The sequence below is a fragment of the Bufo gargarizans genome, chromosome 1 (assembly GCF_014858855.1).
Source record: "Bufo gargarizans isolate SCDJY-AF-19 chromosome 1, ASM1485885v1, whole genome shotgun sequence".
Classification (NCBI taxonomy): Eukaryota; Metazoa; Chordata; class Amphibia; order Anura; family Bufonidae; genus Bufo; species Bufo gargarizans.
The window spans coordinates 482,081,723-482,098,884 of record NC_058080.1 but is presented as its reverse complement, the minus strand read 5'-3'; the positions used below and the strand labels follow the sequence as shown (position 1 = coordinate 482,098,884).

The 17,162-nt window shown below is 42.9% G+C and overlaps 1 protein-coding gene across 2 annotated transcripts in view; it reads left to right on the top strand.

Moving 5' to 3' along the window:
* The window catches only part of IDNK (IDNK gluconokinase), a 32,074-nt gene extending 14,912 nt beyond the window's left edge, over positions 1-17,162 (top strand). Inside the window, exon 4 of one of the 2 annotated variants that reach the window (XR_006388365.1) lies at positions 17,090-17,152. Coding sequence is in view for 1 of the 2 variants with exons in the window: in XM_044287715.1 (XP_044143650.1) it covers positions 17,090-17,137 (48 nt within the window). In the remaining variant the exon portion in view is untranslated. Of the gene's footprint in view, positions 1-17,089 lie in introns of both variants that reach the window. The other variant, XM_044287715.1, reaches the window with a different exon arrangement.

Below are 17,162 nucleotides of genomic sequence, written 5' to 3'. Positions count from 1 at the left end.
CTCTGGGCACATTACTTTAAAATAGTAGCAAAATCTCAGAGGCTCATGTGCGTTTGAGTCTATCCCTGGGCCCAATTCTTGAAATTCAAGTTGCATAATAAAATAGCAGCACATAAAATAGTCCACATTATTTAAATGGTATATATAAAAAAAGTTCTGTAATACCCGTAATCAACCTGAAAAGGAGGTTAAAGGTGCAACTTATGAAAACAGGCACAACTGGGTTTTCACTCTGAGAAAGCAGGCAGGAGGTCCTGTAAACAAGATGGCCTTGCTGCACGTGGTATTTCAGTGGCTTGCCGCCTCCACTGAGCCGTGGGTAACTGGCAGCAGCAACAGAGGGCCAAAACAACAAAGGACTCCTGTCCTGAAAGGGTTAAGTCTTCTTTAGGATCCCTTGGTAAAACAAATCAAACATCAAGGGCCTAGCAGGCCAATTCACAGGGGCATGTCATATCCACTTTGCATTTCAGTGGTGCTCCCTGGCTCCATTTGTATATTGGGCCTGTACTGAGGTTCAATAGATGGATGTGCCCACAACACCATATTGGGGGGCAACTGCAACATAAACGGACCCCTAATAGGTATAGGCCCCATAGGCCTAGGGGTTATCAAAGTCGCTGACCTCACCGGAGCAGGCATAACAATCGTGGGCTGCTGCACTGGCCTGGGTACCGCTGCTGCAAGCGGTCCGGTGGGTTCTGGGACGACTGGCTCTGTGCGCCGGTGCACAGCGTAAGAGGATCCCACCGCAGGTGCCGGTACTAAGGAGGGACGACTGGCAGGGACAGGTACTCTCACCTTAGACCCGGAGACGTCCGAGTCCTTGCGTCCTCTTTCTTGTAGGTCAGGTGGAGTCCGGATCCTGGCGGAGGCAATCTGGCGTAGCTCCCGCAGTTTCATCTCCAGCCGCACGATCTGGTCGTCCAGGCTTTCAGAGTCGGGATCGCTGGTCTCCGCTGTCGCCGTCGGCACTTGGAAGGTGGGTGGTTCGTCCTGCGCAGCCGCTGCAAGCTCAGGTGAGGCGTCCGCTTTCCTCCCTCTGCGGATATTTTCCAGGGTAGCTCGGAATCTTTCGGCATCCTGAAGCTCACGGACAGTTTTCTCCCTGCGAGGCAACTCAGGCGAGGGCCATGGGCTAACCCTCTTCTCCACCACTGTCGGCTGCCAAAATACATTCGGGCCAATGAAGGAGCCCCTTTCTTGAAAGGCATGATGGGCCGGTTCTGGAGAGCACACAGGTTCTTGCTCGCAGCCAGGGTGGTCCTCATCAAGGTCCCAGTCCTCCGATTTCTTTTTAGGACAGGACACGGCAGTGGCGTAGGGGCCTCGCAGGCCCTCAGCAGGGGTGAATTTAACCTCCTCTCCCTCGCGGAGGTTATGTAAATGTTCTGGGAGGTAGCTCCGCTTGACGGACCTCCGATTGACGTACGAGTCTCTTCCAGTCAGGTAGTCTTTTATGAAACCGAAGCCTCGGTCCTTGTCAAAGGCCACAACCAACCCCATTCTCCTTTCCAGGCGAGGTTGTGTATCAGTGTGGCACTTGTGAACGGTCTTTGCCAGTTCCTCATAGTATATTTTGGTTTTAGTCGTCTTCTTTATTGCGGCCTCCCGAATCTCTGCCATCAACGCTGACCACTTGAACGAGGGCTGGAAGAAGTCTCTCCAGGAGCCATAGTAGGTCTCCGGTTGCGTCCTCGGTGGCGGGCAGGCGGGTCTCTCCGGTCCCGGAGAGTAGGCCGGTGGAGCATCCTCTTGCTCTACACCAGTCACATTCATGGTTAACAAATCAGGCGCGGACATCTCAGCAGAACAGTCCTCACTCCTCAACATGCTCGATCCTTCTCTGGAGAGCGACAGGGTGGCGCCAACAAGTTCAGACAGATCCTCCCATTGCACTGGGAGGCCGCCCCCCAGGTACTCCAGTATGGGGGAGGCGGAGTCCATTACAGCAGACATGCAAATGTCCAGACAGGGCGGTGGCGCCAGCATACAGCCTTCCCGCACTTTTAGCAGAAGGCGCCAATTTTTACCGCCAATTCAGGATGAAGATGACGCAGCAAACAATTTCAATCCAGCTAAGCGGCCATCTTTGAGCAAAATAGCTGTCTATTCATTGACAGCAAGCGGTGGCTTAAATAAGTAGAAAACAGTCCACACAATGCTATTTTCACACCGCAATTATTACAGTTCACTTTGGCCCAGCAATTTTCAATAAAACAATTGGGGCTTGTCACTTTAAGACAATTTACAGCACACAGTTTTTAAATCCGCAATGGCGCAGGAATATTCGTATCCTATTCGTGACGCAAATTTATGCAACACGCCAGACCTGCAGGGTATAGACGAAGTGAGGTCACGGTTATGGGCAATCGAGGGTACTCACTGTATTGGAGAACCCTGGGCAGGCGCGTGGCAGTGAAGGAGAGGTAGACACGGTTCCTCTGGGGCACACTCTGTTTATAGGGACCAGGCCTGATGGTGGATGAGGTGCCCTGGATGTTACAGGTATTTTGAGTGCCCGGGGCAAGGTCCCTGTTGGATTCGCGACGCCAGTGCCTTTGGACGGTGGCACGCCGGTTGGTAGTTGGAATGATGGAGGTACACAAGTAGAATAGTGAACCAAACGTAACTTTACCGAACAATCTTTGTACAGCAGGTAGTAGTACAGTCTTTCAATCACAGTTCCACAAGTAGGCTTATTCACACAATGGCAGGTAATATTTATGCAAGATACGCAGAGGGTAACTTCACAAGCACTCAGCAGCAGGTTGTACCTTTCCTCAGAATCAATGTACACTGTCCTTTCTAGAACTCCTGCTCTGGCTTTATCTCCCAAGGCCCGGATGCCTAAAGGGTGGCTTAAATCCTAGGTTACTATCTTCCTCAGGTATTAGATTCTTGCTGCACTTTCTAGTTTCATCTGCCCATCAGGGTTACTTAGCTTACCCTGGATCGCCCTCTCTTGTAAGGTGGATGACTGTGGGTTTCTCCCAGGAGGTTGGGTCCTGCAACTGGGGTGTCTTCAGAGCTAACTAAGGCTCTCTTGTTCTCAGGCAGGCTGGAGCTTCTCACTAGCCTCCTGGACATCACTAGCAGCCAGGGCTATCCAGCTGCATGTCAGGAGCAGGCTTCTTAACCTCTGTCTTCTCAGACTCCTGACTCTGCACTAACTCTCCCTGTCTAGGCCTGGACATTTATACTAGGGGCTCCCTATCTCCCTCTAGTGTCTGGGATGTCTAACTACACCCAACTAGGCCTGCTGTTGCATCATACAGGGGTACATTGCATATAACAACACATTAAAACATACATTAAATGCACAATTAAACATGACATTTCCGTTCCTTGTGAGTAGGAGTAACGCGCACACCATTTGACCCTTGTGTAGTGCCCACCCCTACCTAGTGGGACACTACATATATATATATTGGTGGCAGTGGGAAAGGGTTAATAATAATGTAGGGGTTAATATTGCAGGGAGTATGGATATATTGGTGGCAGTAGAAAAGAGTTACTATACAGGGGTACAGGGGTTAATGATACTCAGCCAACCTTTAAGGGGTTAATGCTTGTTCATAGGGGATGATCCTCGCTTAGGCTCGTTTTCCAGGGGTTAATTGTCACTTGTGGATGCTTGTTTTCCAGGGGATGATTCTTGCTTGGGCTGCAGGGCCCAACTGACAAGCGCTCCGCCTGCAGGGAGGTGCACATGGGCTGACGCGGTGATATGACATCACCGCACCAGCCCGCGCATACCAGTGCATCCATGGGGAAGGATCGCTTTGATCCTCCTGCCTTTGAAATGACCACATACCTCTGGCACTGTAATTACAGCGCCGAAAGCGTGTGGCATGCAAGGGCAGGGGAGCCCTTTGTTCCCCTGTCCTTGTTATGCAAAACATCTCCGGCCCTGACGGAGGTGTTTAGCAAAAGGCAGAGGATCTCTTTGATCCTCTGTCTTTTGATATGCTCGCAACTAGACAAATGTCCAGTTATCCGGGTGGCATCTCCCCCCTGCAGGCGCCAGCAGGAGGATTCAGTAGTTGGGGGGGCACCTGCGATTGGGGGTCATATATAGCATAAAATAAAAGTGTATATATATATATATATATATATACTCACCTAAAGAATTATTAGGAACACCATATTAATACGGTGTTGGACCCCTTTTTGCCTTCAGAACTGCCTTAATTCTACGTGGCATTGATTCAACAAGGTGCTGATAGCATTCTTTAGAAATGCTGGCCCATATTGATAGGATAGCATCTTGCAGTTGATGGAGATTTGAGGGATGCACATCCAAGGCACGAAGCTCTCGTTCCACCATATCCCAAAGATGCTCTATTGGGTTGAGATCTGGTGACTGTGGGGGCCATTTTAGTACAGTGAACTCATTGTCATGTTCAAGAAACCAATTTGAAATGATTCGAGCTTTGTGACATGGTGCATTATCCTGCTGGAAGTAGCCATCAGAGGATGGGTACATGGTGGTCATGAAGGGATGGACATGGTCAGAAACAATGCTCAGGTAGCCTGTGGCATTTAAACGATGGCCAATTGGCATTAAGGGGCCTAAAGTGTGCCCAGAAAACATCCCCCACACCATTACACCAGCACCACCAGCCTGCACAGTGGTAACAAGGCATGATGGATACATGTTCTCATTCTGTTTAAGCCAAATTCGGACTCTACCATTTGAATGTCTCAACAGAAATCGAGACTCATCAGACCAGGCAACATTTTTCCAGTCTTCAACAGTCCACTTTTGGTGAGCTTGTGCAAATTGTAGCCTCTTTTTCCTATTTGTAGTGGAGATGAGTGGTACCCGGTGGGGTCTTCTGCTGTTGTAGCCCATCCGCCTCAAGGTTGTGTGTGTTGTGGCTTCACAAATGCTTTGCTGCATACCTCGGTTGTAAGGAGTGGTTATTTCAGTCAACGTTGCTCTTCTATCAGCTTGAATCAGTCGGCCCATTCTCCTCTGACCTCTAGCATCAACAAGGCATTTTCGCCCACAGGACTGCCGCATACTGGATGTTTTTCCCTTTTCACACCATTCTTTGTAAACCCTAGAAATGGTTGTGCGTGAAAATCCCAGTAACTGAGCAGATTGTGAAATACTCAGACCGGCCCGTCTGGCACCAACAACCATGCCACGCTCAAAATTGCTTAAATCACCTTTCTTTCCCATTCTGACATTTAGTTTGGAGTTCAGGAGATTGTCTTGACCAGGACCACAACCCTACATGCATTGAAGCAACTGCCATGTGATTGGTTGACTAGATAATCGCATTAATGAGAAATAGAACAGGTGTTCCTAATTATTCTTTAGGTGAGTGTATATATATAGATGTATGTAAATACAGGGGCATACATACATGTCTATGTCTATATCTATCTATCTATCTATCTATCTATCTATCTATATATATCTATATATATATATATATATATATATATATATACATATATATACGGTATATATCTATCTATCTATATATATATATATATATATATACACATGAGGACTGAGCAGCAATAGGGGAAATATAAATATACATATAGACATGTATGTAAATTACAGGGGCCTACATACAGTGGATATAAAAAGTCTACACACCCCTGTTAAAATGTCAGGTTTCTGTGCTGTAAAAAAATGAGACAAAGATAAATCATTTCAGAACTTTTTCCACCTTTTATTGTGACCTATAAACTGTACAACTCAATTGAAAAACAAACTGAAATCTTTTAGGGTAGGGAAAAAAAAATAAATAAATAAAATAATATGGTTGCATAAGTGTTCTCACCCTTAAACTAATACTTTGTTGAAGCACTTTTGATTTTATTACAGCACTTAGTCTTTTCGGGTATGAGTCTATCAGCATGGCACATTTTGACTTGGCAAGATTTGCCCACTCTTCTTTGTAAAAACACTCCAAATCTGTCAGATTGCGAGGGCATCTCCTGTGCACAGCCCTCTTCAGATCACCCCACAGATTTTCATTCGGATTCAGGTCTGGGCTCTGGCTGGGCCATTCCAAAACTTTTATCTTCTTCTGGTGAAGCCATTCCTTTGTTGATTTGGATTTATATCTACTGTACATATCTATATACACACACCTATATTCTGGGACTAACACATTGGGGAATATATATATGTATATATATATATATATATATATATATATATATACCTATTCATATATACACATACCTGGCACTTTCCTCTACAATTACCATGGACTTTGCCATTACTATATTTACAGCTTAGGCACTCTATGGCTGTATTATTTGGACACTGATTGGAGGTTTTATTTAGGAACTGAATGGCAGTGTTATGTGGCCACTATATGAAAATACTCAGATACTGTATGAAGGTATTATTTAGGCTAAGTGCTATTATATGGAAACTGTTATGTGGGCATTGTACGGAATAATTATTTGTCATCGTATGGTAATATTTAGGTGAAAGTGCCAATGTATCTGTGCTATTTGTATATCTAGAGAGAGAAAGTGAAGAGAAACAGAGAGAGATCCATTTTCTATAGAGGTTTGGTATATGTTCGCATACTTTCTTTCAATTTAGGTGGCTCTATGGATGTTTTACATGGCACAATCATACAAACTGGTGTCATAGATAACAACCACCCTCTGACATCTAAGAATAACTTTTATAGTGCAGCACATGCTGATATTCCCCATCATTTTCAAATGGTTTCTATAACTACGAATCCAAGACTGTTCACAAAAACATATAGAAGCATTCATGTAACTGTCCATATTTCTATCTGTGGAATGATATGCCACGAATTAAGCTTCCTGCTGTCAGCTTTGACAAGCTTAGTAAAAAAACAAAAAACCTGATGGATCCCAAGTCAATCAGATCTGTTAAAGGGCTTCTATCAGCCCACTAAACCCTTTTTTTTTTTCCCGTTAATATTAATCCCTACACTGCAAGCTCCCTGTACATATGCTAAATATTAATTTTCGTTCAGTAGATATTGTTAAAAATCAAGTTTTATCATATGTAAATTACCTTGCTACCAGCAAGTAGGGCGGCTACTTGCTGGTAGCAGTCCGCATCCTCCTCTCATCATGACGCCCCCTCCGCCGTTTGATTGACAGGGCCAGGGAACGGGTTCGTTCTCTGCTGGCCCTGTTCGAATTCAAAATATCGCGCCTGCGCCGTACCTTTCTTTAATCGGTGCAGGCGCACTGAGAGGCGGCCTCTCTCCCGGCCGCTCCATCCTCAATGCGCCTGCGCCGGGTGTAGATGTGACGTCATCGGCGCAGGCGCATTGAGGATGGAGCGGCCGGGAGAGAGGCCGCCTCTCAGTGCGCCTGCACCGATTAAAGAAAGGTACGGCGCAGGCGCGATATTTTGAATTCGAACAGGGCCAGCAGAGAACGAACCCGTTCCCTGGCCCTGTCAATCAAACGGCGGAGGGGGCGTCATGATGAGAGGAGGATGCGGCTGCTACCAGCAAGTAGCCGCCCTACTTGCTGGTAGCAAGGTAATTTACATATGATAAAACTTGATTTTTAACAATATCTACTGAACGAAAATTAATATTTAGCATATGTACAGGGAGCTTGCAGTGTAGGGATTAATATTAACGGAAAGAAAAAAAAAAGGGTTTAGTGGGCTGACAGAAGCCCTTTAAAATCTATTCCATTTCTGCTTCAATGGATTAATAGCTCAGTTATCTATTTTTCAAAAACAGAAGCCTTGAAGCTGATGTGAACAGAGCCTTAAAGGGTTTTATACCTCATCCCATTTTTAGCCTACCCTGCTCACAAGATGACTGGCACTTGTTTAAAGGACCTTTTAAACGTCTCAATGTAAAGTGAAAGGGAGGATGATGATCATTATTATGAATGTTTACATTGCATAATGTCCGCAGCACAAGCTGTTAAATGCTTTGTACACCTCCACAGCCATTATTTCTTACTATGAATATAAAATTCAAAAAGGAAGAAAATTTGCAATAGGACTTGATTAAAAATGTCCTACAATTCCGTGTCTAGAGCTCCTAAGCATATCTGTGCGTCCTCATGGCAACAGACCACAAGCTAACCTTATGTGGTCTGATCCTGTGGCCACACTTCCCTCCAGGTTTAACCTACTGTCCACTAGATTCATGTTTGATGTCCTCCTACTCAAGACTACTTGTAGTTTATCTCTTGCTACGAAGACACATAGCTCCGCTTAGTAGTTGTAGACACAAAATGGTAGAAATGTTTAATCAAGTTGATAAAACTATTGCAAAGTTATATTTTTAGATGCACTGGAGTAATAAAACTATTGGTTGTGTAGATGTACACCCATGTGATTGATATGATAACTAGTCATAGGAAAGTCTATAGTTATGCCATATTGACAGCTAGGGATTAAATAAATGAGGTATATAATATTAAGACATATACAATGGGATGCGAAAGTTTGGGCAACCTTGTTAATCGTCATGATTTTCCTGTATAAATCGTTGGTTGTTACGATAAAAAATGTCAGTTAAATATATCATATAGGAGACGCACACAGTGATATTTGAGAAGTGAAATGGAGTTTATTGGATTTACAGAAAGTGTGCTATAATTGTTTAAACACAATTAGGCAGGTGCATAAATTTGGGCACTGTTGTCATTTTATTGATTCCAAAACTTTTAGAACTAATTATTAGAACTCAAATTGGCTTGGTAAGCTCAGTGACCCCTGACCTACATACACAGGTGAATCCAATTATGAGAAAGAGTATTTAAGGGGGTCAATTGTAAGTTTCCCTCCTCTTTTAATTTTCTCTGAAGAGTAGCAACATGGGGGTCTCAAAACAACTCTCAAATGACCTGAAGACAAAGATTGTTCACCATCATGGTTTAGGGGAAGGATACAGAAAGCTGTCTCAGAGATTTCAGCTGTCCGTTTCCACAGTTAAGAACATATTGAGGAAATGGAAGACCACAGGCTCAGTTCAAGTTAAGGTTCGAAGTGGCAGACCAAGAAAAATCTTTGATAGACAGAAGCGACGAATGGTGAGAACAGTCAGAGTCAACCCACAGACCAGCACCAAAGACCTACAACATCATCTTGCTGCAGATGGAGTCACTGTGCATCGTTCAACCATTCGGCGCACTTTACACAAGGAGATGCTGTATGCGAGAGTGATGCAGAGGAAGCCTTTTCTCCGCCCACAGCACAAAAAGTGCCGCTTGAGGTGGGCTAAAGCACATTTGGACAAGCCAGCTTCATTTTGGAATAAGGTGCTGTGGACTGATGAAACTAAAATTGAGTTATTTGGCCATAACAAGGGGCGTTATGCATGGAGGAAAAAGAACACAGCATTCCAAGAAAAACACCTGCTACCTACAGTAAAATATGGAGGTGGTTCCATCATGCTGTGGGGCTGTGTGGCCAGTGTATGGACTGGGAATCTTGTCAAAGTTGAGGGACGCATGGATTCCACTCAGTATCAGCAGATTCTGGAGACCAATGTCCAGGAATCAGTGACAAAGATGAAGCTGCGCCGAGGCTGGATCTTTCAACAAGACAACGACCCTAAACACTGCTCAAAATCCACTAAGGCATTTATGCAGAGGAACAAGTACAACGTTCTGGAATGGCCATCTCAGTCCCCAGACCTGAATATAATTGAAAATCTGTGGTGTGACTTAAAGAGAGCTGTCCATGCTCGGAAGCCATCAAACCTGAATGAACTAAAGATGTTTTGTAAAGAGGAATGGTCCAGAATACCTTCAACCAGAATCCAGACTCTCATTGGAACCTACAGGAAGCGTTTAGAGGCTGTAATTTCTGCAAAAGGAGGATCTACTAAATATTGATTTCATTTCTTTTTTGTGGTGCCCAAATGTATGCACCTGCCGAATTTTGTTTAAACAATTATAGCACACTTTTTGTAAATCCAATAAACTTCATTTCACTTCTCAAATATCACTGTGTGTCTCCTATATGATATATTTAACTGACATTTTTTATCGTAACAACCAACGATTTATACAGGAAAATCATGACGATTAACAAGGTTGCCCAAACTTTCGCATCCCACTGTAACTGAATTTGCTTTTGCAAGAGTAGACCAACCTATGGGTTTATTAGAATACAGAACTTTGCTGTGTAGAAATTTTATAATTTGTACACAAAGACAAAAATACTTTGTATGCTGGTACAGTATATGTGTCTGTAGTGGCCATGTTCTTATCAACCGTTATGAGGACGAAGGGCAAGAATCTCTGTTGCTGCACCAAACTGTGACGTTTGTCAACAAGAAATGGCAGTATGATAAATGAGTGGCATATAAACCAATCTAAAGCAAAGAAGCATCACCATAGTGAGACAGAGAGAAGGTAGACCAATGTCCACCAAATTTCTTGTGACCAATGTGCATGTTCTTACAAAATGTAACCCCACTCACTTCCAATGTAGTCCTCTGGATGTTGGATTAAGCATATGTCATGTCACCCTTCTCCGAAGTAGGAACATCTCTAAAGTGCATCAACATCTTACCAGCTGATATAGTACACCATCAAAGGTGGACGGGATTAATAATTCTCATATAACTATCAAATATCATGAAATATGAGCTGTTGACACAGCTTGCTACACAATCAGATGAAACAACACTATTGTCTTGCCAGTAGTTGTTCTGATCAGAAGATAGGGTTACCTGACCTCTTGTACTCCTCATGTAAATATATGTGAGCTCACAAACTATTGTTCAGATGGAAAGGCAGATGAAAAGAACATGAACAGAATTTATAACTTTATAAAAGCTATTCACTGCAGACTGCCTTGAAATATTATTACTCCTGTGACCTGCCGTATACTCGTGTGCTATTTTTACAGAAAGGAACTCATTTTTTTATGTCATTTATAAATGCTTAAAAAAAAAGATTGCATGAAATCAATATGCTAATTTATATATCCATGAAAATTAGCTGTGTCCATGTAAATCAGATTTGCTATACCTACATCATGTATTACTTCATAGCGATGGGTTAAGGGGGTTTATTTATGGTTATTATATGGAAAATAGTTTATTTAGGCGTGGGCAAATTATGCAATGCGAACAGACAAATGCCTACTTTCCATATGTGTCTATTGTGGCATCTATTCAGGGAATGTATTTCACACTGTATTTTAATGAGTAATATATACACCATGTGAGATACCTTATTAGCTGGGATCAGCACCATGCAAATGTGGACGATCCCTGGGCCCACTGAGATTTGTGGCCTATGCTAAGCCGAGTAAGCTTTTATTACTTGTCAAGTTCAGGAGGGGGATAAACCGAGGGTCTATGACTCTATTACTACTGGAGCTGGCCATGATTAGGAGAGCCCTCTTAATGAAAGCTTAGCACCTAAATTCAGCAAGGGGTAGAGAAAAGAGGTGATGAAATTAAAGAGGTTTTCCCAGGATCAATGATTATCACATCTCCACGTACTGATCTCTGAGTCTCCCACTGCTAGGACCCCCACTGATCATGAGAACCAGGGTGCCCCCGTTTCAATAGAGTAGTGGTCGAGCATGTGTGCTGCTGCTCCATTCAAACTCTCTATTTGACTGATGAAGATAGCCAGGAGACATAGGATCACTGTTCTTGTGAGTGTGGGGGTCCCAGCAGTGGTTCTCTATCCTGAGTATAGGTTTTTAAGTGTTGATTCTGGAACAACCCTTTTATTATGTCATATACCGCTGAGCACATAATATATTAGTGTGTGACAATGCTCTACTAGATCCAAAAAGGTATTACGATAATGGTTATACATATATGCTCTATGTGAGAAGTGAAACTATTGAAAGCAATGACTAAGTCAAAACTCCCTAATTTATGGGGACTGTGATCAGAGGCCCACATGCCAACTGTAGGGCGCAGTAAGCTCTCTAAAGACATTGGGGTACTGCCCTGTCACCATTCAGTCCTGCTAATGCCCAGTAACAGTAATCAGATGGCCAAGTTTCTTAAACATACAGAATGTACTATGCAATAGTAGCATACATAAATATTCGGTAGGGGATCCCACCTCTGGACCATCAGCTGCCTCAGGTAGGGGATGGTGGAGAAGAAAGGTGGGCATGCAGGTGAACCGCTCGCTATACTGGGAGATACTGAAGCAGCCAAGTGAATTTAGTTGTCCATTTTCCAGCTTTTCCGTTGTATTTTCCTAATGGTTGTTTTGTGACCGAACATTCTCCTTTTGAACTAGTGTGAAGATACATGGCAGGATTCTCTGCTGTCAGCCAGCAGCTTCCCGGCTTGTCATCCTTGGAATACATCTTGACTAAACTGTTAGCTGAGGTGATAGCTGGGCACTGATAAATGCTGACTGATAGTGACATCTCCCCCGGGGGTCCCAGTGCATATTAGATTGAACTGGCAAACCTATCACTCATTTTTATCATATCTGACATGTTCTGCTATCCTCCAAAGAAACATAGTTAGAAGGGAATCTATTTCAGCAGAATGTTGGCCCAAAATCAATTCCTGTGAGAAGTCGTATGTATATGTAGTACGATGCTAAGGTTTTAGGCAGGTGTGGAAAAAAAATCAGTAATTTTGAGTATTTGAAGCAGATTTTAGTATTTGAAGTTCTTGAATCTTGGGAAATGGTCCTAAGTGGTAGCTCTAAATTGTTCTTAAAGAGGATTGGTCAACACAAAATGCAATGCAATCTGCAGGCAGCATGTTATAGAGCAGAAGGAGCGGAGCAGACTGATTGTGGAAAAAGATTCCGCAAAACTTGTAACTTATACATTTTAGGCTGGGGCCACATTGTGACGTGTGTCACTCGATGTCTCATCTAATAATTGTCCTTTGTGTTGTAAAGTAACATAAGACATGTCTTGACTGCGACACAACAACCACAGAAAAACCAACACTGTTGGATTTTTAGTCACAGGGTATGGGTATTATGAGACTTTGCTATCATGTAACTGTGACTTGCCTGTGACAGCGGTTTGGTTGTGTTTTTTTATAGCCAAAACACAGCTCTAAAATAGCCATGTGATAGTAAGGTACCGACAGACTAAGACTTGCAGTCGTGCAACACATCTCACCGTGTAGCCCCAGCAAGGGGCGTAACTACCATAGCGGCAGACGATGCGACTGCTATGGGGCCCAGGGCAAGAGAAGGCCCAGTCTTAGTTGGGATCATCTCCTCTTATACTGGGGTGAAAATTTGGTCAGGACTCTACCCTCTAATGAAACAACTATTAACAAATGAAGCAGTAGAAAAAATGGCCCAAGGGTCACTGAAAGGGGCTTAGGCATAAACCCTTCTGTCTTGTGTGTGGGGGGGCCTGGTTTGCTCCTTGCTATGGGGCCCTTACTTGTCTATGTATGCGACTGGTGCCAGCCAAAATCTCTGCTCCTTTTGAGCTCAAGATGGCTTCCCAATAATTTTCCTGTCTAATGGGGGTGCCAACACTCAAGGAACAAGCAAGTGCTCATTCAATGGGTGAAAACATTGTTGGTGCAATCACCTAAATCATTATCGCTGGGCAGCAGATTGTGCAGTCTAAACAACGACCCACTGCCCAGAAACAATCCCTCTTCTCCATATAACATATATAAATTTTGTTGATTTTTTTTCTACAAAACTATCAATCTGCTAAGCTCTTCCTGCTCTATAACATGCTGCCTGCAGATTGCACTGAATTTTGTGGCAACAGGTTCTCTTTAAATGCAGCCTGTTAGATGTTTAACTCATTAGGGGACATTTATCAATAATGGCATAATTTGCATAAAAAAATACTAACATTACAAATCAAAAGTGGTGATTTGTTTCACCTCATATATCAAAAGGTGCCCACCACTTTTAAAATGTAACTTTATAAAATATAAATTTTGATTATTTGCCTATTTATCTTGATTTGTGACATTTTAACGCCAAATAGTAAGATTTTCTTTTTTAACAGAAATGCGCCATTTCAGCTAACTCTCCTAGACCACAGTTGCAACTTTTGAAACATATTTGTGACATTTCCACTGGTAAATTCCGACTTTTGTCTCAGACTCGGGACGTTTTTATTCATTTTTTTTTTTGTTCTTGAATGACAATTTACTGACAACCCTATTTTTTAGCTCATTTATATTAGATAAAAATAAATGCATCCTTCTCCTCTGGTCCTGAGGTTATGACCGGTTTATTACTCTCACCGGCCTCAAAACACACCTCATCCCACTCCGGGGGACTCTCGGCCTCTACAGATCTATTCAATGAGAACGCCAGACCACCAACAATGGCAGACTTGCACGCATTTATCTGGTCACTGCCCTCTAAGGCAGACCTATCAAATTTTGCCACCAACATATTGCAAGAATGCAAGCAGGAATTCACACAGGTCTGCTCTGAACTGACTGTGCTCGACTCAAGAATTGCTTCTGTCGTCCAAGACCAAACATCTCTGTCTGCTACTGTTACGGCCCTTCAAGATAAGGTCCAGTCTAATGATGCTCAATTATACACCTTACACCAGCACCTTGATGATATTGAAAACCGCAGCCACCGTAACAATATATGGATTAGGGGCCTTCCGGAATCAATTACGACACCTGATCTACTGTACACAATTGTGGGAATATGAAAAAAAAAAATTAAAATAGGCCGCCCGCCGAACTCTCATATAGAAATTGACAGAGCTCACAGAGCCCTACGGACTCCTAACCCAGATGGATCCAAACTGAGAGATGTCATCTGCAGAATCCACTTTTATGTCTGAAAAAAATAAAAATAAATTAATAAATGCATCCTGTTTTAATACTTACCTATCACTTGCTCCCATAACGAGTTGTTTTTCTGCCATAAATGTGACTTTTAACACAAAACACCACCACATAAGCTGGCTTAATTGTCTGCAACTATTTGAGCCATTTCTCCTGATAAGAGGATGATAAATGAGGTGTAATATGCGCCAATTTGATAGACCCGCCCACTTTGAAAATTATAACTAAATTCTGGAGTGATGCATTCTTTATAGTGGAAATTCTGGAGAAAACAGTTAATATATTTAGCGCAAATAAAAATGCCATTCTTTTTGGAGCATTTTACCACTTATTCTCCGTACAGTATTAAAACAAAGTTTTATGTGATTAAACTTTAGATGCTTCACCCGCTCATCCCTAGTTGCTAGGAGCAACTAAGCCTAGGTTTTTGTTAAATCTCCCTAATAACACTAAAAATATGTGGGGAGTAAAAGAGTTTTATACAAAGTAAATACTGTTCATCTTAATAAAAGGTTTTCTCACCTTCTAAGAGTATCTGTGCTCTGCTACAATCAAGTCCTAAATGCTGGTTTAGTTGATTTGGCTCTGGTTTGAGCATGTATGGCTGGAAGGGGTACTGTGTCCACAATTCATGGACAAGATGGCCATACCTGCAGGACAGCTGTTGGGTGTACACTTGTTTGGGCAACAGCTACCTCACCAGACCACCTCCATAAACATGCACGCTTGGCTTAGCTGAGCATGTATGTTTATTTCAATGGCAAAAATTGAAGCTAATTGCTGCCAGTATCCTCTGGCATTGAAATCCAACACCCCTTATTATTGATTCCTTCAAAGTCTTCTGTTGAGGGACAGTTGAGAGGTCCCCATACATTGGATTGTCAGCGGGTCCCAGCTGAATTAGATTTGTCAAATTAGATTTCATGGGGGTTGCTCACAACATGAACCTATCTTAGGACATATGGATGTTATAAAAGGGGTCCTCCGCTCAGGACCCCCCTTAAGTGCCAGAGAACAACTGGGTACGAGCACCTCCTGCTCTGGTGTGTCTATGCATTACATGACAATCAGGGCAATTATTTATATAATAATATATTTCTCCTGCAGCTACAGGGCAAATGTCAGCCTAGACATGACCGAGAGAAGGTGAACCTGTGCTGATGAACTGATCACTGTGCCGGCTTTGTTGTAAAAGATCTGTCTTTGTGAGAAAACCCCTTTAAAAACAAGGTTCATCTTGAACCTAGAAGACAAAAAGATGGCCCAGCATACTCAACTGAATCTTTGCCATAGAGAGAAAGTGCCTGTTTATAGTAAAGACCAAACCAAGTGAGATAGGTATTGACATTTTAAAGGTACTTCATACTAAAGGCATTAAAAGGAAGAATAGTTCTGATGCAACATAGATTGTAAGACATTTGTCCATCCAGTTCGGCCTGTTATCCTGCAAATTTGATCCAGAGGAAGGCAAAAGCCCTCATTAGGTAGAAGCCAATTTTTCTCATTTTAGGGAAAAATTCCTTCCCGACTCCAATCAGGCAATCAGAATAACTCCCTGGATCAACGACCCCTCTCTAGTAGCTATAGCCTGTAATATTATTACACTCCAGAAATACATCCTGGCCCCTCTTGAACTCTTTTAGTGAACTCACCATCACCACCTCCTCAGGCAGAGAGTTCCATAGTCTCACTGCTCTTACCGTAAAGAATCCTCTTCTATGTTTGTGTACAAACCTTCTTTCCTCCAGACGCAGAGGATGTCCCCTCGTCACAGTCACAATCCTGGGGATAAATAGATGATGGGATAGATCTCTGTACTGATCCCTGTTATATTTATACATATTAATTAGATCTCCTCTCAGTCGTCTTTTTTCTAAAGTGAATAACCCTAATTTTGATAATCTTTCAGGGTACTGTAGGCCCCCCATTCCAGTTATTACTTTAGTTGCCCTCCTCTGAACCCTCTCCAGCTCTGCTATGTCTGCCTTGTTCACAGGAGCCCAGAACTGTACACAGTACTCCATGTGTGGTCTGACTAGCGATTTGTAAAGTGGCAGGACTATGGGGGAGATTTATCAAACTGGTGTAAAGTAGAACTGTCTTAGTTGCCCATAGCAACCAATCAGATTCCACCTTTCATTTTTCACAGCTCCTTTGGAAAATAAAAGGTGGAATCTGATTGGTTGCTATGGGCAACTAAGACAGTTCTACTTTACACCAGTTTGATAAATCTCCCCCCTATGTTCTTATTATGGGCACCTATGCCCCTTTGGATGCAACACATAATCTTGTAATAATTAACTGTTATTGACAAATAGGAATACTAATTACTATTTTTCTCTTGACAGGACAGACATCCTTGGTTGTGCTCACTCCATGAATTAATAAAGAGGTGAGTATATATCCTGCACCCAGATTAAA